The sequence below is a fragment of the Diorhabda sublineata genome, chromosome 6 (genome assembly GCF_026230105.1).
Source record: "Diorhabda sublineata isolate icDioSubl1.1 chromosome 6, icDioSubl1.1, whole genome shotgun sequence".
Lineage (NCBI taxonomy): Eukaryota > Metazoa > Arthropoda > Insecta > Coleoptera > Chrysomelidae > Diorhabda > Diorhabda sublineata.
This window is the reverse complement of record NC_079479.1, coordinates 36,703,088-36,727,156: the sequence shown is the minus strand read 5'-3', so window position 1 is coordinate 36,727,156 and position 24,069 is coordinate 36,703,088. Positions and strand designations below refer to the sequence as shown.

At 31.3% G+C, this 24,069-nt stretch overlaps 2 protein-coding genes across 7 annotated transcripts in view; one reads left to right on the top strand and one right to left on the bottom strand.

Annotated features, from left to right (window-relative positions):
* LOC130444862 (uncharacterized) overlaps positions 1-24,069 on the top strand; it is a 36,121-nt gene that overhangs the window by 8,881 nt on the left and 3,171 nt on the right. The gene's annotated exons all lie outside the window — the stretch shown is intronic.
* Positions 977-22,594, bottom strand: LOC130444858 (GRAM domain-containing protein 2A-like). 4 transcript variants are annotated; one of them, XM_056780158.1, is made up of 7 exons: positions 22,444-22,594; positions 14,120-14,287; positions 2,602-2,884; positions 2,236-2,439; positions 2,036-2,165; positions 1,200-1,513; positions 977-1,137 (listed from the first exon to the last, which is right to left on the bottom strand). In XM_056780158.1, exons 1-7 carry the CDS (start codon positions 22,488-22,490, stop codon positions 1,030-1,032), a joined length of 1,254 nt encoding a protein of 417 aa, XP_056636136.1. In that variant the 5' UTR covers positions 22,491-22,594; the 3' UTR covers positions 977-1,029. The 4 variants fall into 4 exon arrangements, with proteins under 4 accessions (XP_056636136.1, XP_056636132.1, XP_056636133.1 ...); XM_056780154.1 differs by lacking the exon at positions 22,444-22,594 and adding an exon at positions 18,820-19,360; XM_056780155.1 differs by lacking the exon at positions 22,444-22,594 and adding an exon at positions 15,981-16,686.

Genomic DNA, 24,069 nt, shown 5'->3' with positions numbered 1-24,069 from the left:
ATTTATATTAGTTGAAATGTTGATTGGAATATCTTATTATTAATATTTTTTTTGTCAAACTCATTTTCTGGCCGCGCTGGTTATTCTTCTCATAAAAAAAAATGTAAAAAAAATTGGAATACATGTTTTGTACAATACCTATACTAAATAACTCACTTAACAGGTAATTATTGAAAAAAATTGAGTCATTACAATATTTAACTTGATGTCGAATCCAATCCTACACGCCACTATGGAGCTTATCTTTAATATTATTCAATAATAATTGTTTCTAACTAAAAATAATAAGGAAATTTCAAATATTTTCGCTACTAACATTAATTTACAATAATGGCATTAAATATTTTTGGCAATATCCGGCGTTCCGATGTCTGATCGTTCCCTAACCTCCGAATTTGTAATTGGCGCAGTCAATAGGATCTCTAATCATCAAAGTAACTCATTGTCGTAAAATTTGTGTCAGTAGTGTCAGTGGGATTAGCAATTTATGACGAGCGTGAACATTTTATGATATTTCAACGTTAGTCAATCTCAGAAATGGTCTAAAAATGTCCTTAAACAACAATCATTTGTCGGCTTATAGAATCAGCGTTCAATTCATAACAAAATCATTGATAGTTGTCATTTTTTTTATACATCGCGCCTGTCATTATTCTCGTTAGGTGTATCGGTTAATTGGCGCAGTCGGTGGGATTTGTGACGGGTGTGTTTTAAGTCCGGAACGATCACGTATATTCGAGAAAGATCGAGGAGAAGAAATAGAAAGTTTTTAGAGGGATTTCGTACATAAATCAGAATCGAAATAATTGTATTAGAGGTAATGTTTTGCACCTTAATCAAGTTTGATTAAAAAATACATTTAACGATCAGAAATCGAAGCTACTGTATTCGGCATTAATATCACCTAAGTGTTTGTGATCGATTATTGGTGTACTTTTTTTTTTTTAAATCTAATCGAATACTGATAAGGTTTTAGTTGTTTTTTTTTCATCTAAAAGATTTGTTGATGGTGTAGGACTGACTAGTTGGCTAACTGTTATCTTTGGACGCTTCTAAAGGTTTTGGATCAGATTCGTGACCTTGAGTACTGCTGGATTGTACGAGAATCGAAGATAACGCTTCTAAGGACTGCCTAACCTAAAAAAAAAATCATTTTTTTTATAAATCGTTTCAGTTTACTTATCTGTCGCAATATTTACCTGAGCAATTAAAACCAAATTCGAATCTAAGAAATTATTAACGGCTCCCGCTGATTTCGAATGCATTTGGGAATGCCACTGCAAGAGGTCGCTGTAGACATCGTTAGAGCCTTTGATCATGTTCTCGTGGAACACCATTGAGTATTTGTTTTGTATTTTGCTAATTCGATAAAGTAATATACCGGCTGAGAAAAAAAGAAGAATGAGCAATAAAGTTGTGGCGCACAAGATGAGACTCTGACGTGGTAATTTGCGAAATTCTATTATAGATTGTTTGAGGACGCTAATAAAGCCTGCAGAGTCGTATTGCGTGCCTAAAAAAAAAATCGGAAATCACCATAAAACTTTTAAGTACGAATTATCTGTTATTTAAAAAATGATTTTTCACCACTAATACCATGTATAATAACGATATATATTTTTTAACGACTTTGTAAACCGCCGATTCACTTAAAAATATTAGATAATGCATTTTTTGTATTCAACATTTCGTTCGTACCCCGTATAAACAATTACGTCATCTTTATTATATAACGCCGTCTGTTAATGATATAGTAGCAAGTCGGTGACGCGATACTGAATTAATATCAAGAAATTTCGATTATTTTTTTTCGAATTTAACGTTTTCATTTAATCGTTATTAAATATAATAACGTTTAGGTTACAATTGCCGTTATGGACGATAAACGGAACGCCCACCTCTACTATACGTTAAGATCGTTATGTTGCCAAGTGTAAATATTTTCAAAGATTGTTCGGAAATGAATAAAATTGACGTTAAGTTATAAAATTTGATAGTAAAGTTTAATGAAATTAATAATAAATTGAATTATTACCGTCTACGTCACTAGGTCGACGTCCTTTAGGAATAATTTTAACTAGAGAAAATTTAGGCTTTATTTCGATAGGCGGCGAATCCCTACCGCTTTCCGCTTCTACTGAATCACTGGAATCCAAATCCGGTTCCTGGAAAATATCCGGATATAACTCGAAATGCAATACGGTATGGAATTTATCGGAATTTTTTTCTACTTACTTCGATTTCCGGCTCTATTATAACGGGATATGCATTTTTGGCTTTCTGCCATACCGTTCTCATGTATATCAGCGTATTATCTCTCGATATTAAACTACCAAATACGTGCTTATCCTCGCTAGTCGAAACACCGACGGCGTTAGGTATTATCCTGGCTGTTTTTTCTTTCGTTATATTTTCTACAGTAAGTATCGGAATTAAGAGCTACGAAACAAAAAAAAAAACAAAAAACATTCGATCGTTTAACGTAAATTCGCCCACATAAATACCTATGAACAGATCCGGACTGGCTACTAATCGAAAATACTTCGCCTTTCCGGATCTGCGTGAAGGGCGAATAATAATCGACGAAATATCAAAACTCACCTTGGTAACATATCCGAATACGTTGGAATAAAAAGCGAAGTAATTTTTAGTAATATAGAGGTGGCCCTGTAATAAAATATCTCCGATAAGTGCGCACGAATAATGATTCAATACTTTTTCGTCGTCTTCGACGTTCGGAAAATGTCGAAGGAATTTTTTTTGTCGCGCTTTCGAGGTGGTGCGAATTTTGGGGTCTTTGGTTGTTTTAGGACTAGGAGGTTCGGTAATTTGCGCCTGAGCCGTCATCACCGGCGTCGACGTCGACAGATGTTTCAAAGACGCTCTACAACAAAATAAATTACGTCAATTTGAAACTTGTCGTTATCATGAAGATCGAGGATTTCGAACGGATTAAAAAGAAAGAAAATTCATTTAAGTATCCTCCAGATCTGGTTATTAAATAACGAAAAAGGGTTTTATTATAAAAAATATTCTACATCTACAACAAACCCCCGTTAACGCAAAATATTTTGGTCAGAGTCAAATGTGTTATACCTCGTGTAAAATGTTTCTAATCGACGATCCGTACGTGGAATTTGGTTGATTTTGGTCACAGTTTTCGGTGTTGAAACAGTCTTAGGACGATCTGGGTGCTTATACTACTCAAAAACACGTGTTACACGTAGAAAATTGTCCCCACGGGCCTTTTGTAACAATTTATAACATTTAATCGGTTGTTTTTTCAATTTAACGAGTAATTTGAGATTGATACGTGTTTTGGGACGTGCGTAGATAAAATATTATAATTAATACAATCGAAAATTAAAGTTAGACGTACGAAATCGAGTGTTTTATCGAATTTTGTGAATTCAGATTAAAAATAATATTCAGGAAATCGAAAATTTTGTTTCAGTTGTGTTCCATACGCAAAATTTTTTGGTCAGTGTCAAATGTGTTATACCTCGTTTAAAATGTTTATAATCGACGATCCGTACGTGGAATTTGGTTGATTTTGGTCACAGTTTTCGGTGTTGAAACAGTCTTAGGACGATCTGGGTGCTTATACTACTCAAAAACACGTGTTACACGTAGAAAATTGTCCCCACGGGCCTTTTGTAACAATTTATAACATTTAATCGGTTGTTTTTTCAATTTAACGAGTAATTTGAGATTGATACGTGTTTTGGGACGTGCGTAGATAAAATATTATAATTAATACAATCGAAAATTAAAGTTAGACGTACGAAATCGAGTGTTTTATCGAATTTTGTGAATTCAGATTAAAAATAATATTCAGGAAATCGAAAATTTTGTTTCAGTTGTGTTCCATACGCAAAATATTTTGGTCAGAGTCAAATGTGTTGTACCTCGTGTAAAATGTTTCTAATCGACGATCCGTACGTGGAATTTGGTTGATTTTGGTCACAGTTTCCGGTGTTGAAACAGTCTTAGGACGATCTGGGTGCTTATACTACTCAAAAACACGTGTTACACATAAAAAATTGTCCCCACAGGCCTTTTGTAACAATTTATAACATTTAATCGGTTTTTTTTTCAATTTAACGAGTAATTTGAGATTGATACGTGTTTTGGGACGTGCGTAGATAAAATATTATGATTAATACAATCGAAAGTTGAAAGTTAGACGTACGAAATCGAGTGTTTTATCGAATTTTGTGAATTCAGATTGAAAATGATGTTGAGGACATCGAAAATTTTGTTTCAGTTGTGTTCCATACGCAAAATATTTTGGTCAGAGTCAAATGTGTTGTACCTCGTGTAAAATGTTTCTAATCGACGATCCGTACGTGGAATTTGGTTGATTTTGGTCACAGTTTTCGGTGTTGAAACAGTCTTAGGACGATCTGGGTGCTTATACTACTCAAAAACACGTGTTACACGTAGAAAATTGTCCCCACGGGCCTTTTGTAACAATTTATAACATTTAATCGGTTGTTTTTTCAATTTAACGAGTAATTTGAGATTGATACGTGTTTTGGGACGTGCGTAGATAAAATATTATAATTAATACAATCGAAAATTAAAGTTAGACGTACGAAATCGAGTGTTTTATCGAATTTTGTGAATTCAGATTAAAAATAATATTCAGGAAATCGAAAATTTTGTTTCAGTTGTGTTCCATACGCAAAATTTTTTGGTCAGTGTCAAATGTGTTATACCTCGTTTAAAATGTTTATAATCGACGATCCGTACGTGGAATTTGGTTGATTTTGGTCACAGTTTTCGGTGTTGAAACAGTCTTAGGACGATCTGGGTGCTTATACTACTCAAAAACACGTGTTACACGTAGAAAATTGTCCCCACGGGCCTTTTGTAACAATTTATAACATTTAATCGGTTGTTTTTTCAATTTAACGAGTAATTTGAGATTGATACGTGTTTTGGGACGTGCGTAGATAAAATATTATAATTAATACAATCGAAAATTAAAGTTAGACGTACGAAATCGAGTGTTTTATCGAATTTTGTGAATTCAGATTAAAAATAATATTCAGGAAATCGAAAATTTTGTTTCAGTTGTGTTCCATACGCAAAATTTTTTGGTCAGTGTCAAATGTGTTATACCTCGTTTAAAATGTTTATAATCGACGATCCGTACGTGGAATTTGGTTGATTTTGGTCACAGTTTTCGGTGTTGAAACAGTCTTAGGACGATCTGGGTGCTTATACTACTCAAAAACACGTGTTACACGTAGAAAATTGTCCCCACGGGCCTTTTGTAACAATTTATAACATTTAATCGGTTGTTTTTTCAATTTAACGAGTAATTTGAGATTGATACGTGTTTTGGGACGTGCGTAGATAAAATATTATAATTAATACAATCGAAAATTAAAGTTAGACGTACGAAATCGAGTGTTTTATCGAATTTTGTGAATTCAGATTAAAAATAATATTCAGGAAATCGAAAATTTTGTTTCAGTTGTGTTCCATACGCAAAATATTTTGGTCAGAGTCAAATGTGTTGTACCTCGTGTAAAATGTTTCTAATCGACGATCCGTACGTGGAATTTGGTTGATTTTGGTCACAGTTTCCGGTGTTGAAACAGTCTTAGGACGATCTGGGTGCTTATACTACTCAAAAACACGTGTTACACATAAAAAATTGTCCCCACAGGCCTTTTGTAACAATTTATAACATTTAATCGGTTTTTTTTTTCAATTTAACGAGTAATTTGAGATTGATACGTGTTTTGGGACGTGCGTAGATAAAATATTATGATTAATACAATCGAAAGTTGAAAGTTAGACGTACGAAATCGAGTGTTTTATCGAATTTTGTGAATTCAGATTGAAAATGATGTTGAGGACATCGAAAATTTTGTTTCAGTTGTGTTCCATACGCAAAATATTTTGGTCAGAGTCAAATGTGTTGTACCTCGTGTAAAATGTTTCTAATCGACGATCCGTACGTGGAATTTGGTTGATTTTGGTCACAGTTTCCGGTGTTGAAACATTCTTAGGACGATCTGGGTGCTTATACTACTCAAAAACACGTGTTACACATAAAAAATTGTCCCCACGGGCCTTTTGTAACAATTTATAACATTTAATCGGTTTTTTTTTCAATTTAACGAGTAATTTGAGATTGATACGTGTTTTGGGGCGTGCGTAGACAAAATATTATGATTAATACAATCGAAAGTTGAAAGTTAGACGTACGAAATCGAGTGTTTTATCGAATTTTGTGAATTCAGATTGAAAATGATGTTGAGGACATCGAAAATTTTGTTTCAGTTGTGTTCCATACGCAAAATATTTTAGTCAGCGTCAAATGTGTTATACCTCGTTTAAAATGTTTATAATCGACGATCCGTACGTGGAATTTGGTTGATTTTGGTCACAGTTTCCGGTGTTGAAACATTCTTAGGACGATCTGGGTGCTTATACTACTCAAAAACACGTGTTACACGTAGAAAATTGTCCCCACGGGCCTTTTGTAACAATTTATAACATTTAATCGGTTGTTTTTTCAATTTAACGAGTAATTTGAGATTGATACGTGTTTTGGGACGTGCGTAGATAAAATATTATAATTAATACAATCGAAAATTAAAGTTAGACGTACGAAATCGAGTGTTTTATCGAATTTTGTGAATTCAGATTAAAAATAATATTCAGGAAATCGAAAATTTTGTTTCAGTTGTGTTCCATACGCAAAATATTTTGGTCAGAGTCAAATGTGTTATACCTCGTGTAAAATGTTTCTAATCGACGATCCGTACGTGGAATTTGGTTGATTTTGGTCACAGTTTTCGGTGTTGAAACAGTCTTAGGACGATCTGGGTGCTTATACTACTCAAAAACACGTGTTACACGTAGAAAATTGTCCCCACGGGCCTTTTGTAACAATTTATAACATTTAATCGGTTGTTTTTTCAATTTAACGAGTAATTTGAGATTGATACGTGTTTTGGGACGTGCGTAGATAAAATATTATAATTAATACAATCGAAAATTAAAGTTAGACGTACGAAATCGAGTGTTTTATCGAATTTTGTGAATTCAGATTAAAAATAATATTCAGGAAATCGAAAATTTTGTTTCAGTTGTGTTCCATACGCAAAATATTTTGGTCAGAGTCAAATGTGTTATACCTCGTGTAAAATGTTTCTAATCGACGATCCGTACGTGGAATTTGGTTGATTTTGGTCACAGTTTTCGGTGTTGAAACAGTCTTAGGACGATCTGGGTGCTTATACTACTCAAAAACACGTGTTACACGTAGAAAATTGTCCCCACGGGCCTTTTGTAACAATTTATAACATTTAATCGGTTGTTTTTTCAATTTAACGAGTAATTTGAGATTGATACGTGTTTTGGGACGTGCGTAGACAAAATACTATGATTAATACAATCGAAAGTTGAAAGTTAAACGTACGAAATCGAGTGTTTTATCGAATTTTGTGAATTTAGATTGAAAATGATGTTGAGGACATCGAAAATTTTGTTTCAGTTGTGTTCCATACGCAAAATATTTTGGTCAGTGTCAAATGTGTTATACCTCGTTTAAAATGTTTATAATCGACGATCCGTACGTGGAATTTGGTTGATTTTGGTCACAGTTTTCGGTGTTGAAACAGTCTTAGGACGATCTGGGTGCTTATACTACTCAAAAACACGTGTTACACATAAAAAATTGTCCCCACAGGCCTTTTGTAACAATTTATAGCATTTAATCGTTTTTTTTTTAAATTTAACGAAAAATTTAAGATTGATACGTTACTCCACGAGGAACCGCTCCTGTACAAATACTATAATAGTGACAGAAACGTGTTTTGGAACGTACACGGAACGCACTACCCGTCTAGGGCGCCCTCTAGATATTCAATAGACCAGACCTCGTAATAAACTTTGAATTCGCGAACTAAAAATTGTCAAATCCAACATATTTAACTTGCTTTAAACTTTTTTGTTGGAAATTTTTATCGGTAATACATAACGACGTAAACGTTTTTAATATCGAGTCATAACCTAACCTCAACTTCCGCGAAAAGACGGTCCTGGATATCTACAACCGATTTGTTTTTACATAATAAGATAATGAATCATCGTTTTAAAACAATTTCACAAGGAAATTCGAATTTTTGAATCGATTACTATCGGATATAATAAAATTTCAATTATATATTCGCTTTCTGCTACGAGGGTAGTTCGATATATTTTCGAATATAAAAATAGTTGTTTTCGTTGAAATTCGCGACGACCGGCCATTTAAACAAATAGGAAACAATCGCGAGGATTTAAGTCCGCACAATATAGAGGATGATATTAAAATTTGTGGATGTTTCTCGTATTAATACACATAATATGAAGTTTATACAAAATTAATGTTGCTTTCTACTTACTGCACTTGGTATAAACTTTCTGATGTATTTAAGTCGACTAAGTCGACGAGTTTATTGGAGTAATCAAATGTCACAAGTTTCATTTTGATAAACAACAAATACATTATGATTTATTGGCGCAATTCAAACGTGTGTGTCTTCACGTGCTCTTTCAGTAAACGAAATACTGTTTTTTTTTTAAATAAATTCATAAATATTAAGGTGGAGGAATTTTAAATTTTAAATACGAGGACTGATTATTAAATAACTGGACTGCGCGCCTAGCGGACCCTAGACGTGCGAAAATAGTGCTATAAATTGTTGAAAAAGGCCTATAGAGACAATTTTCTATCTCGTTGGCGTGTTTTTGAGTGTAGCAAACGCTTTAGTGAAGGCCGAAAGAGCAAATCAAAATTCAATGCAATGTCGATCGTTTTTTTCGATATTAACGGTATAGTGGTGACTGAATGGGTTCCGGAGGATCAGACTGTCAAATAAACTTACTATTTGTCAGTTTGGGCAACACTGCGAAATCGAATTCGTAAAAAAACGTCGCGATTTTGTCCATAACGTGAAGCAGTGCTTGAACAACCGACTTTCTCGCCCGATTTAGCATCGTGCGACTTTATTTGTTTCCGGAGATAAAATCTGCATTGAAAGGAAGCCGATTTGAGTCGATGGAAGCGGTAAAACAAAAAACTGTAGAGCTTCTGAAGGCCCTCGCCGAAGAAGACTTCCAGCACTGCTTCGATCAATGGAAAAAAACGTATGGAAAGGTGTGTGGCGAGTGGAAGGCAAGTATATTAAAGGGGAGCATTGGAATTTGGAAAAATTTTTATAATAAAAACCTTTTTTCGTAACCAGTCCCGTTATTTAATAACCAGACCTCGTATAAGTAAATTATGTGAGAATTTATTGTCTTATCCTCGTATTTAAAGTCGAAAATTGCAGGTTTTAAGCGAATTTCGTCCCCTACAAGGGGGTGAATGAATTTTAGTGAAGAAACTCGAAAAAATACCTTTACGACGACATTCAAAAAATTTTAAATATATACGTAAATTTGAGTTAATTTTACTCAACATTTTGTAGGGTTAAGTTATTTCTGAATGGTAAGACGTGGAAAATTTGTTATAAAAACGTTTTACCACAATTATTTACAACCAATCGCTTTTCCGAATTTTTAGGAAAATATTTTTTTACTTCGAAAACCTTCTAACTGTATAAAATTAATACTTACTCGTAATTGTCTCGGAAGATTTTCATATTTATTGAATTAGGAAAGGAGGTCAATAAATATAAATCTACTTTCCACTGTAAACTGATTCTTATTAGATCACGAAGGACGAATTCAATTCCAATCTATACAATTGTTAACAACTAGCGTTGTATTAAATTTATCTAATTTTTTTGACGACATGTACATACCGAATTTGCAAATCGCGATATTTGCAATTTAAATTATCATATTTTATATTGAATTCGTAAACCAAAAACTATAATTAACAACTAAATACTATTAAATTTATCGATTGCATATTCTAAATTCCCATACTTTTTTTCAAATCTGGCAACAATGTTTAACTTTAAGTATAGTATGAAATTCATCAATTTTCGTATCTTCGAATCTTCGCTACTGATAATTCTATTGTTATTCAATTATTTCTTTTTTACGAATGATATACTACGAGGGTTGTTACGAAAATTTCAAAATAGACAAATAAAAACGAATATTTATAATCATAAATATATTTCGGTATGAAGATGAATACGTTTGTTAGGTTAGGTTAGTCATAGAAAATAATTTGTTTCCAATATTTGACGCAAGTTTATTGTGACAAGTGACATAAACACCTCAAATAGCACACGTTTGACATTTTAAATGTCAAATTTTATGACGGTAATGTCATATTTGACATATTCGCTCGAAACTTACGTAGCACTCTTGTATTTATAGAAAACCCGAATTTACGCAAAAAACTTATTGGATTTATTATATTTTATTTCAATAACCAAAATGTTTGATTTTTTTTTTTTCAAATTTTGTTTTATCGACATTTTATTATATATAAGTTTACGAAATTTTTATACTAAAATTGTTGAAACATAAAAAATGAATTGTCATAAATGTATATAAAATAAATCACCGTATTTTCACGATATTTCGTAAAAGTAACATTTAAGTTGTACAGGGTGTCCCACGACGAGTTAAAACTATCTGTATATGGCGAAATATTTATATAGTAGAATCATGAAAATTTCTAAATTTGGGGTTTAGGATACGATCTTTTTAAATAAAATATTTTCAAAGATGACCGACTTCCGATTCTACCGGAAGTCGATTGTAACTGTTATTTTTAATAGAACACCCTATACATCTCTAATTTAGTTGGGAAAGGATTTAGGTATAGGAAAATATACATTAATTTGCCTTATTTTTCACCCCTGAATGCATTAAAATATAAAAAACCGGGTGGTTCTACTTAAAAAAAAATGAAAAAATTTGATACTTATGAAGTTAAACTTTGAACACTTTTTATACACACCCTGTATGAAATAAGAAAATTTTCAACATAGATTCAAATACGTCTGATCTTGCTAAAAACAACCGAATAAAAATCATTTTCATATCTTGAAGAGTGTCCTCGTAAAAAAATAATTTATAAGGGTCTGCAACGGTCAAATTTTTTACAAAAAACTCAATAACTCAAAAATTATGCTTTTTTCGAAAAAAGTTTTTAGACAAAAGTATACTAAAATTTCACGTAGATTTCAAAAATGTATTAATATACAGGGTGTTGTATTTAAAAAAATAAAGAAATTTGATATTTATGAAGTTAAACTTTGAACACTTTTTATACACACCCTGTATGAAATAAGAAAATTTTCAACATAGATTTAAATACGTCTGATCTTGCTAAAAACAACCGAATAAAAATCATTTTCATATCTTGAAGAGTGTCCTCGTAAAAAAATAATTTATAAGGGTGTGCAACGGTTAAATTTTTTACAAAAAACTCAATAACTCAAAAAATAAGTATTTTTCGAAAAAAGTTTTTAAACAAAAGTACACTAAAATTTTACGTAGATTTCAAAAATGTATCAATATACAGGATGTTCTATTTAAAAAAATAGAGAAATTTGATATTTATGAGGTTAAACTTTGAACACTTTTTATACACACCCTGTATAAAATAAGAAAATTTTTAACATAGATTTAAATACGTCTGATCTTGTTAAAAGCGACCGAACAGAAAACATTTTCATACCTTTAAGGGTATCTTCCTTAAAAAATAATTAATAAGAGTCTGCAACGGTAAAATTTTTTACAAAAAAATTAATAACTCAAAAATTATGCTTTTTTCGAAAAAAGTTTTTAGACAAAAGTATACTAAAATTTTACGTAGATTTCAAAAATGTATCAATATACAGGATGTTCTATTTAAAAAAATAGAGAAATTTGATATTTATGAGGTTAAACTTTGAACACTTTTTATACACACCCTGTATAAAATAAGAAAATTTTTAACATAGATTTAAATACGTCTGATCTTGCTAAAAGCGACCGAACAGAAAACATTTTCATACCTTTAAGGGTATCTTCGTTAAAAAATAATTAATAAGGGTCTGCAACGGTTAAATTTTTTACAAAAAACTCAATAACTCAAAAAGTAAGTATTTTTCGAAAAAAGTTTTTAAACAAAAGTATACTAAAATTTCACGTAGATTTCAAAAATATATTAATATACAGGGTGTTGTATTTAAAAAAATAAAGAAATTTGATATTTATGAAGTTAAACTTTGAACACTTTTTATACACACCCTGTATGAAATAAGAAAATTTTCAACATAGATTTAAATACGTCTAATTTTGCTAAAAACACCCGAATAAAAATCATTTTCATATCTTGAAGAGTGTCCTCGTAAAAAAATAATTTATAAGGGTGTGCAACGGTTAAATTTTTTACAAAAAACTCAATAACTCAAAAAGTAAGTATTTTTCGAAAAAAGTTTTTAAACAAAAGTACACTAAAATTTTACGTAGATTTCAAAAATGTATCAATATACAGGATGTTCTATTTAAAAAAATAGAGAAATTTGATATTTATGAGGTTAAACTTTGAACACTTTTTATACACACCCTGTATAAAATAAGAAAATTTTTAACATAGATATAAATACGTCTGATCTTGCTAAAAGCGACCGAACAGAAAACATTTTCATACCTTTAAGGGTATCTTCGTTAAAAAATAATTAATAAGGGTCTGCAAAGGTAAAATTTTTTACAAAAAAATTAATAACTCAAAAAGTATACATTTTTCGGAAAAAGTTTTTAGACAAAAGTATACTATAATTTTACGTAGATTTCAAAAATGTATTAATATACAGGGTGTTCTATTTAAAAAAATGAAGATATTTGATATTTATGAAGTTAAACTTTGAACACTTTTTATACACACCCTGTATGAAATAAGAAAATTTTCAACATAGATTTAAATACGTCTAATTTTGCTAAAAACAACCGAATAAAAATCATTTTCATATCTTGAAGAGTGTCCTCGTAAAAAAATAATTTATAAGGGTGTGCAACGGTTAAATTTTTTACAAAAAACTCAATAACTCAAAAAGTATGCATTTTTGGAAAAAAGTTCTTAGACAAAAGTATACTAACATTTTACGTAGATTTCAAAAATGTATTAATATACAGGGTGTTCTATTTAAAAAAAATGAAGATATTTGATATTTATGAAGTTAAACTTTGAACACTTTTTATACACACCCTGTATGAAATGAAACATTTTTCATTATAGATTCGAATACGTGTGACCATGCTAAAAGCAACTGAATAAAAACCATTTTCATATCCTTAAGGATAACTTCGTAAAAAAATAATTAATAAGAGTCTGCAACTGTCAAATTTTTTACAAAAAACTCAATAACTCAAAAAGTATATATTTTTCGAAAAAAGTTTTTAGACAAAAGTGTAGTAAAATTTAACGTAGATTTCAAAAATGTATTAATATACAGGGTGTTCTATATAAAATAACAAAGTTACAGTCGACTTGCGGTATTTTCCCATATATACAGATAGTTTTAACTCGTCGTGCGACACCCTGTATACATTCGAAGGATGATTGTATCTTCTTTCGTTCGTATTATTGTTTAAAACCTTTTTACGATTACTTACTCCAAATCTACATTATCGAGACTATCCGAAAACGATAAAAACGAATCATCGCACCCCCTGCCATCTATTATGATAATCGGCGTTTTCTTTTTCAATTTTTTTCTCAATTTCCCGAATCTGTTGCGCATATTTTTGAATTTATAATGCGTCTTAACCATAGTGACCACAACACTAAACTAATTATCAGATTCGATTAACGAGAAAATAAATCATTTCGAGATAAAACAAATTTACGTTAAATAGAACGGAAACGGCCGATAAAAATCAATATAAATACACACAATTTCCTTTTGAAAAAATTCACACATTCGATTGATTTTTGAAAATAATGGAATGAAAAATGTACTAACGATGCACCTACTTTCTATTTCTTAAAATACATGACAGGGTGATTGACTTCCCAACGCAACACCAGTCTATTTTCATATCCTATTTAAAGACTTTTCGAAGCCTACTTGCCGATATCTTATTCTCGTTTTATCTCAATTATAAATATGAAGGATAAACAGTTTATCCTTCATATTTCGCCGAAGAAAAAACTTACTTGTCACACTTAGTGAATAACGCATGGCTTGGACTAGTTTGATAGACTACAGATGTCGGCGAGTTGGAAAGAACGTCCGGAGATAGTGCGGGACTGCCAAGAATTTGTTGTTCGAGGGGCGTACTCGGAGCTGAACGTGCCCCCGCGCTCCCGAAATTACCAGAGGACCTGAAAAAAAAATTTTCATTTTTCATTAAACTGATTTGTAGAAAAGATTCTTTCTCGTTACCCTGTATAACCCGCTGTGCTGGCAAAGTCGCTTTTGATAAAATTCCAAAATAACATGTGTCCAAGGTAACGTATTTCGAAAACAAATATTTTGCGTTACCTTTCATTAAGAATCCGTATACAGATATTTATGCTACATAACCTTAAAATTTGCCACATCCATTTTGTAGCAAATTTTTTTTATATTAAGAAATAAAAACAGTTGGACGAACTTACCGCATTCGAAGACGAATATTCTGTTAGAACTGTTTCATTATCATAATGAAATAATAATATATGCTGATAAATAATCGATAACCTTTTGTAGGCATATAATAATGTGATAAAGGAAATTGTACGATTCCGCTTTTCGATTACAAACTTCGACGGATGGTTTATTTTCATTAGAATAATTTTTTAACGACATACAAATTAACGTAGGTGGTACGACACGTTTCCAATCTAGCAAAACGACACAATCTTTTAAATTATTACAGTTCAATCGTATCTCGAAGAAAAAGTTTATGCTACAGAAATAAATTAACCTCAAAAATTAATCGTAATTCAATGTCTGTTCAATAGCCGACTCCCAACCGTTTAGAAGATAATTTTCAAATAAAAATATATACAAAGTATCGAGTTTTATCAAAAGTACCGAATTTTAGCTTAATAAATCTAATATTGAAAAAGTTACGTTCTATTTGGTACGAACTGTATGACTAGCGCCATCTATCGGATATAAAAACAAATTCGTTGGATGTATTATCTGCCGTAACATATTCGTATAAAATGTCGATACAATGTTGCCAGTAGTTGCGGCAAAATCGCGAAAAATGTTTAAAATTTTTTACAACAAATATTTTTCAGTTTTCTATCTAATATATAGACGGGATAACGTTTTTTTTTTTGAAACATTTTTTATAATTGTAATATAACAGGAGAAAAATGTTTATCATACGGAAACGAATATAAATACCGTCATTTTCCTTTGAAAATAAAAACCGTTTCCTTGACAGTGATTATGCGGTGAAAATCTATTTTTATATGGGTTACTTTTTCTTGATGAAATTTTCTCGAATTCTATCTTTAAAACGATAGAAAATTCCTCGGAATATTTGATGATTCGTCTGGAAAATTTTCGCTAAACTATTTCGATCGATAAATCAAAATGTTTTTTCTTAATTGAATTACCAACCGCTATGCAGAATTGAATAATGATTTTTTTGTTAATATAGTTTTTCTATAAATATATATATATATATATATATATATATATATATATATATATATATATATATATATATATATATATATATATACTGAAACTGTTCGTATTTCGAAAACGTTTCTAGAGCTAGCGATTACTTCCAAAAAAAGATCGATTTTTTAATCGATTCACAATCTAACAAATCGATTTTCAAAACATCGTTTTTACAATGTAAATATGAATCGATTTTATGAAAAACAAGAAACATATGATATGATATACAATCTCTGGAATCTCTTATCGAGAAATTCGATAATAATTTATTTAGTCCGAAGAATCGATTAATCGATTTCAGATCGCCATTTTTGTGACTTCAAATCCACTCCTTAGTCATATATCGAGTACAAACATTCCGTTACACGATTAACTGATAAATTTATATTTTACCTGGATTTTCGCAACATAAATATCTTTTTGACCGTATAAAGTTTATGTTCCTTAATGCCAGCTTCTTTAATAGCATATTTTTCATCTAAACCTTGTATAAAGCACAACATCACAGAATGTTAATCGTCCGACCACAAAATTCGTACGCAGACATAATTTTCGAGCAACGTTATAAATTAAAAACACAATCAGTTCTTTTCGGAGTCAAAACAATTACTATACCGATACATAAAAGGCACTATCAAATAAAAATATTTATAAATGTTTATCACAGGTATTTAGCACGTTTTTGGTACATAATCAAGTTAATGACCTTCCGATTCATCGACAGACGTATAATCCGGAAAACACTGATCGAAATAAATTGTATTTATAGCGAAATGCACGTGCCGTTTAGGAATTGCCAGCTCGATTAAAAACCGCATGACCGTCATCAGTGATTGCGAAGTGACCTCGTTAATTGAATAGTACCGGACGGCATTGTTTTAATAATTACTACGGTATTTGACATAATAAGAAAAGTTGAAATGTACGAAACGGTCGTTTTAAGTATATTGATCGAAATGCGCGGCGACTGTTCTACACAACCAACACATCTACTTGACACTAGCTAGGCAACCACGTTTCTCTTGCCCTTCCTCCGCTACCGCCGCCGCCACCACCTGACTCGCCGGCGTAGCATTATAACCAGCTGACTGCATTGGCGGAACTAACGGTTACGAAAGAAAACATTCGGTTTGGGGATTTTCGATTAGATATTGTGAAATGTATCGATGTTATCAAGATTATTAGCGCACGAAAGAATTTTTTTTTTCGTTTTATTTGACAAAATACAACTAAAAATAAAGGAAACGACATCTAGATATGATCGTTCAGTTCAGTCTTCCGTCCGTCTTATTTGAATATAATTTCAACTTTATTTTCCCTAAAATTAATTAACATTTTAATTATGAATATAAACTCGATTTTTTTTAAATCGATCTTTTAGATCTCGATTTTTTATGAATCTATTCATCACGATACAATTCGAATCGATTTAAAAATCGATCTGTTTTAGAAATAATCGCCATCCCTAATGTCATACCATAATCGCACGTACACAGCGTTGCCAGATCAAACGATTCTTCACTAGTTTTACTGATTAAACATTTTATTAACTGATATTACCGTGAATGAAACAACTAATTTCTGTTGTTAAAAGTACGCTTTTCGAAATTTTTTATATAATTGTATTGTCAGATATACCTGGTTTTTTGGATAGGTGATAATTTATTACGTTGTATCAACCGATATCGTACCGAGTTGATTGAAAAGTTCCATAGTTAAAAACTCTTTGATATCTTACTCCGAATATAAATACAGCACGCACATTCTTCGACACTTTGAAACCACTTTTTCTTTTTCTTTTATTTGTTATAAATATTTTATTGATATTATTTAAGTAACGAACGTCTGGACGTCTACCCACAAACGTGATTCAAATATATATAAATCCAACTATATGACGTTTTGTTTCATTCCCATTGCCAAATTTTAGATACGCTAAATTCATTCAGAAATTTATTTTCGATAAACAGATTTTCCTGAATCGTGTTGTAGATTAGATCGTAGCTGGAAATGTTGATTTTCTGATGTTTAAGTGACTATATTGGACGTAGAAAATTTTCAAAATTGCACCACGTCAACTAAAATTACTCACATAACAGATCATCATGAAAATTCCAATTCGGCAAATGTTTCATCGGGATTTTATTATTCAAATGTTAGGTTATATTAATTATTGGCTATATTTAGACAGTTTTTAGCTATTTACGACTGCATTAAGCTAATTTTACTATTAGTTCGGACGTCATAAATATATATTGAATGAAATATTAAAAACTTTTTACAACATTCGTATAATATTTATATTTTCTCCAATAAAACCATCGAATATTAAAAAATTAAATGTTGTCGTTGGAATTGAATAAATAATTATTTAAACCAGTATAACGTGGTCCAATAAAATTGACGTTTTGAATATCTTAATTTCGAAATAATAACTACCACATTCCAATCCAGTCAATATTTTATCAAAAGTGCTTTTGAATAATTTATTGGTCGTTAATTTTGTTTTTCAATAACGAACAGTGAAAATTCGTGCTATAGAATGATTTTATATCAAAAATTTTTGTCGAACTAAACAAGCACTGTCGAAAATGTTATCAAAATTAGAATTTAATTCTTGATTATCAAATGAAATACACAGTGGCGCAAACAGAACGTTTATATTTCAAAATGTATCAACTAAAATTATAGGTTAGTTCCAATCTATCCAAAAACGTATCTACTCATTTAAAATTTTTATAATACTGAATACTTCACTTTATTTCACAGAAGTCACTCAAATAAGACGGACGGAAGACTGAACTGAACGATCATATGATATTTCGTCCGACAGGAGCGCCATTTTGGTGAAATTTTTTTTGGGATACTTGCAGTCGTTATTTATTCACGTTTTGCAACTTTGTGATCACGACAATAAATTTGCAGACAAATGGAGTACTGATACTTTGAGATGTGACTAAAAACGTATTAATGAGCAGTTAATTTAAACATCATTAGATATCTACCTAGTAAAGTAATCAGGTTTGATGAGTATTCATTTTGCTTACATGAATTTTCCGTTTTATTTGCGATGTAAGTGGCAAATAGGAATTTTTTTAAGTTTGAATAGATGGCGTTCATATCGAAGCAGACTTCAGAGGGACGTTGTGAAAGTGTTTTTGTCAATATGGTTGAGTATAAAAGGAAATTAATAATTTAGATACGTTTTTTTTTTACATAAAAGACATCTTACCAAGTAACATCTCTAATTCTCAAACTACACGTTCTTCTCAAGACTTTCTGAACTGGTAAACTTAATCTCCTTATCCGACCCAACGTTCTGTTTTCTCTAATCACTTGATTCACAGGTATAGATATGTTATCCGATGGTTTGATCATATTAAATAACACTTTAAACGAAAATAAAAACACAACGAATTGAAATATCGCGATAATCGTTCATTTTCAATATCTAAACTGCGAAATACCACCGACTACAACGCGATGTTGTTATCATTATGAATTATTTTCAAACGTTATCAAATCTCATTCTCGAGAGAAAAAAAAATAAAGTTTGCTTACATTAATAAGTAATTATTTTACATAAGTGCTTAACCACTTTAGGAATACGATTCTATAACAACACTTGTTTTTTGATCCTTGACAAAACTTTTGATGTTTGCTTAATATTTTTATAATGTTGAATTGAATTACGAATAACCTTCGGTAGGCCCGGAGGTTAAACATGAGTTAAATTTTATATATTTTATTTACTCAGATTGAATTTGTTAGTAGTTATAAATTTTCCTAAACTAGTCGTAATTAACGTGGAATTATCGATAATTACATACTTCACAACAATATATGTTGGTGCATAGATTAAAGGTAAATGTACAAATAAAAAAAAAAAAAACAAAATTGAACAGTCATAACTTTTCCAGATGATTATTGTCACTTCGGACGTGGAGTTTTTTGATGTTTTAAGGAGTAACCACCTCAATCCGTCGATAAGATACACTGAAACCCATCCAACAACGGTTCTTTATAAGCATATCCTTCATAAATAAACAATTATGGACCTTATGCGGATATTTTTTGAAAACTGATGTTTTTGCTAATAGTCTTGGAGCCTATTTAAAGTAATGGAACCCATATGCATGGAAAATGTTATTACGTGTCTTCTACAAAGTCTCAAATCACACGAAGAGGAATCGGAACATATTTAGGTTCTTCGAAACAATCCGGAAGGGCACCTATCTACCACAAGGTTTTTTTTTACTTTTTTCCCACTTCTCGTCTTTCCAGATGATTATTGTCACTTCGGACGTGGAGTTTTTTGATGTTTTAAGGAGTAACCACCTCAATCCGTCGATAAGATACACTGAAACCCATCCAACAGCGGTTCTTTATAAGCATATCCTTCATAAATAAACAATTATGGACCTTATGCGGATATTTTTTGAAAACTGATGTTTTTGCTAATAGTCTTGGAGCCTATTTAAAGTAATGGAACCCATATGCATGGAAAATGTTATTACGTGTCTTCTACAAAGTCTCAAATCACACGAAGAGGAATCGGAACATATTTAGGTTCTTCGAAACAATCCGGAAGGGCACCTATCTACCACAAGGTTTTTTTTTACTTTTTTCCCACTTCTCGTCTTTCCAGATGATTATTGTCACTTCGGACGTGGAGTTTTTTGATGTTTTAAGGAGTAACCACCTCAATCCGTCGATAAGATACACTGAAACCCATCCAACAACGGTTCTTTATAAGCATATCCTTCATAAATAAACAATTATGGACCTTATGCGGATATTTTTTGAAAACTGATGTTTTTGCTAATAGTCTTGGAGCCTATTTAAAGTAATGGAACCCATATGCATGGAAAATGTTATTACGTGTCTTCTACAAAGTCTCAAATCACACGAAGAGGAATCGGAACATATTTAGGTTCTTCGAAACAATCCGGAAGGGCACCTATCTACCACAAGGTTTTTTTTTACTTTTTTCCCACTTCTCGTCTTTCCAGATGATTATTGTCACTTCGGACGTGGAGTTTTTTGATGTTTTAAGGAGTAACCACCTCAATCCGTCCATAAGATACACTGAAACCCATCCAACAACGGTTCTTTATAAGCATATCCTTCATAAAAAAACAATTATGGACCTTATGCAGGTATTTTTTGAAAACTGATGTTTTTGCTAATAGTCTTGGAGCCTATTTAAAGTAATGGACCCCATATGCATGGAAAATGTTATTACGTGTCTTCTACAAAGTCTCAAATCACACGAAGAGGAATCGGAACATATTTAGGTTCTTCGAAACAATCCGGAAGGGCACCTATCTACCACAAGGTTTTTTTTTACTTTTTTCCCACTTCTCGTCTTTCCAGATGATTATTGTCACTTCGGACGTGGAGTTTTTTGATGTTTTAAGGAGTAACCACCTCAATCCGTCGATAAGATACACTGAAACCCATCCAACAACGGTTCTTTATAAGCATATCCTTCATAAATAAACAATTATGGACCTTATGCGGATATTTTTTGAAAACTGATGTTTTTGCTAATAGTCTTGGAGCCTATTTAAAGTAATGGAACCCATATGCATGGAAAATGTTATTACGTGTCTTCTACAAAGTCTCAAATCACACGAAGAGGAATCGGAACATATTTAGGTTCTTCGAAACAATCCGGAAGGGCACCTATCTACCACAAGGTTTTTTTTTACTTTTTTCCCACTTCTCGTCTTTCCAGATGATTATTGTCACTTCGGACGTGGAGTTTTTTGATGTTTTAAGGAGTAACCACCTCAATCCGTCCATAAGATACACTGAAACCCATCCAACAACGGTTCTTTATAAGCATATCCTTCATAAAAAAACAATTATGGACCTTATGCAGGTATTTTTTGAAAACTGATGTTTTTGCTAATAGTCTTGGAGCCTATTTAAAGTAATGGACCCCATATGCATGGAAAATGTTATTACGTGTCTTCTACAAAGTCTCAAATCACACGAAGAGTAATCGGAACATATTTAGGTGCTTCGAAACAATCCGGAAGGGCACCTATCTACCACAAGGTTTTTTTTTACTTTTTTCCCACTTCTCGTCTTTCCAGATGATTATTGTCACTTCGGACGTGGAGTTTTTTGATGTTTTAAGGAGTAACCACCTCAATCCGTCCATAAGATACACTGAAACCCATCCAACAACGGTTCTTTATAAGCATATTCTTCATAAAAAACAATTATGGATCTTATGCAGGTATTTTTTGAAAACTGATGTTTTTGCTAATAGTCTTAGAGCCTATTTAAAGTAATGGACCCCATATGCATGGAAAATGGTATTACGTGTCTTCTACAAAGTCTCAAATCACACGAAGAGTAATCGGAACATATTTAGGTGCTTCGAAACAATCCGGAAGGGCACCTATCTACCACAAGGTTTTTTTTTACTTTTTTCCCACTTTTCGTTTTGTATACAAAGGGCTGACGACCCCATAACATCTTCGTTCGAAGACTAACAGCACACGGAAACAATATCCGTATCGATGAAGACTTCATCAGCACTTGATGTGTGGTAATTATAAGAAAACTTGGTGCTGCTGTGGATTATAATGATTAGAAACGAAATCTTGTGATAATTAAGAAATTTTTGGTGTTGTTCAACCCCAATATCTATTAGTTTTCGCAGTTTCTTAATCGATGATTTACCAATACAAACCACGGATTAAACATTGATCAAAATCAAAATTGATTTTGTATATTTGTAAATTTAACCATGTGAACATCAAATATTATCTAAAATTATCATTTAGGGCGTCCCAAAATTATATAAATCAATAACATATTTTTTTATTTCTCTTCTTACCTCTTAATTTTCGTTTTCGGTTGTTTTATTAATTTTTCTACCAGCATAATTAATTTAAATCGTATTTTTTACCGTGAATTATAATAAAAGTACACAAATTTTTGCAACACTTAGTGTGTACTTGATCAACTGTAAACATTTTTTATAGTACTTTCAATAAATGTAGTTTGATCCTCGTTATCGATTCAATAACGTGTTCAAAAGTCAGAATATACAAAAAAAAATCGTGAATTTAAAACAAAATATGTATTTATACGTGTCATGTAAACATGGAATGAATTACCAGATGTCGATATTAAAAAAAAACACGTGTTACACTAAACGAATAAAAAGGTTGTTTAGAATTGATGTCAGTTTTAAATATACTTTTTATTATATAGAGTGAAATTTAAAATATCATTTTAAATTGATTTTATTTGAAATATTATCAAATCCGATAAAATAATTAGGATTTTACGTTTAAAAGCGAAGAGGAAATTACGATTCTCAAAATCATTTTCTGTCTCACTTTTAAAAATGTCGACGATAAACATAATTCGTAACATTAAATATTTGAGACTCGTTATATCATCTACTAAAAACTAGATGGCGTTACGCTTTTTCTATCTATTTATACCGAAATAACTTTTTAATTATATCACTCATCAAATAAATCGTATAACTATATATTTAATAAAAAAATAAATCCTTTATTTATATATTAAATATTTTCCCCCCGAAATATTTCAAAAAGAATATGTCAACGGAAAATTATACCATCTAGCGTTGATGATTCAAAAGTGTATCTTTTTCCAAGATACAGTTTCCATTTTGTACAGTTGCTCAGTCGGTAATGCCACGTAAATTGACGAAAGTTTAGAAAATTTACTATACATTTATTTTAAGAATTTATCTTAACTGTGGATAGAACTATAATTAAATAATACTGATAACAACTTAATAACAATGCCTCGAAACTATACATATATCGTATATAGTATGTACATACTCACCGAAACGATACTAAATACTTACTAAGAAGTTTCGTATTCTACATTTTGTTTTTCAATGACAATCCACCATGGTAATGTTTTCGAACGATAATTTAAACAATGTTTATACGAGTAAAATGTTTGCGACCCACAATATATTCAATTGAAGATCGTACGAAATGAATTATTAATTGGGACAACGTCTCTCAATTATATACACGTATACAGAGTGTTTTTGGTTAGGTTAGGTTGTTCTAGGACCAAAAGTTTATAATACAAAAGAATTAATAAAAATTCGTAAACTTACACATTTAGGAGCGCGGGGTCTATTTGAGGTTTCAAATGTTCCAGTCCTGATCCATTATTCTTTGAACGATGACTTTTCACGGGTGTCGTTTAATTTCTGGAACAACGATAAATGTTAGTTTATTTGTTAACAATTGTGTAACATTTCGCGATAATATTTATAAACTAATGTAGTAATAGCTTCTTTAATATAATTACACACTTCGAAGTATGTTTTTATGAATTTCAACAACACACAACAATAATTATCTTGACCTTTTTCTTCACGACTGGTTGATTCCCTCTTTTTTCTTCGTTTCGCGCCATCTCGAACATCTAATAGTTGCAGTGTTGCCGTTTTTATTTTCCC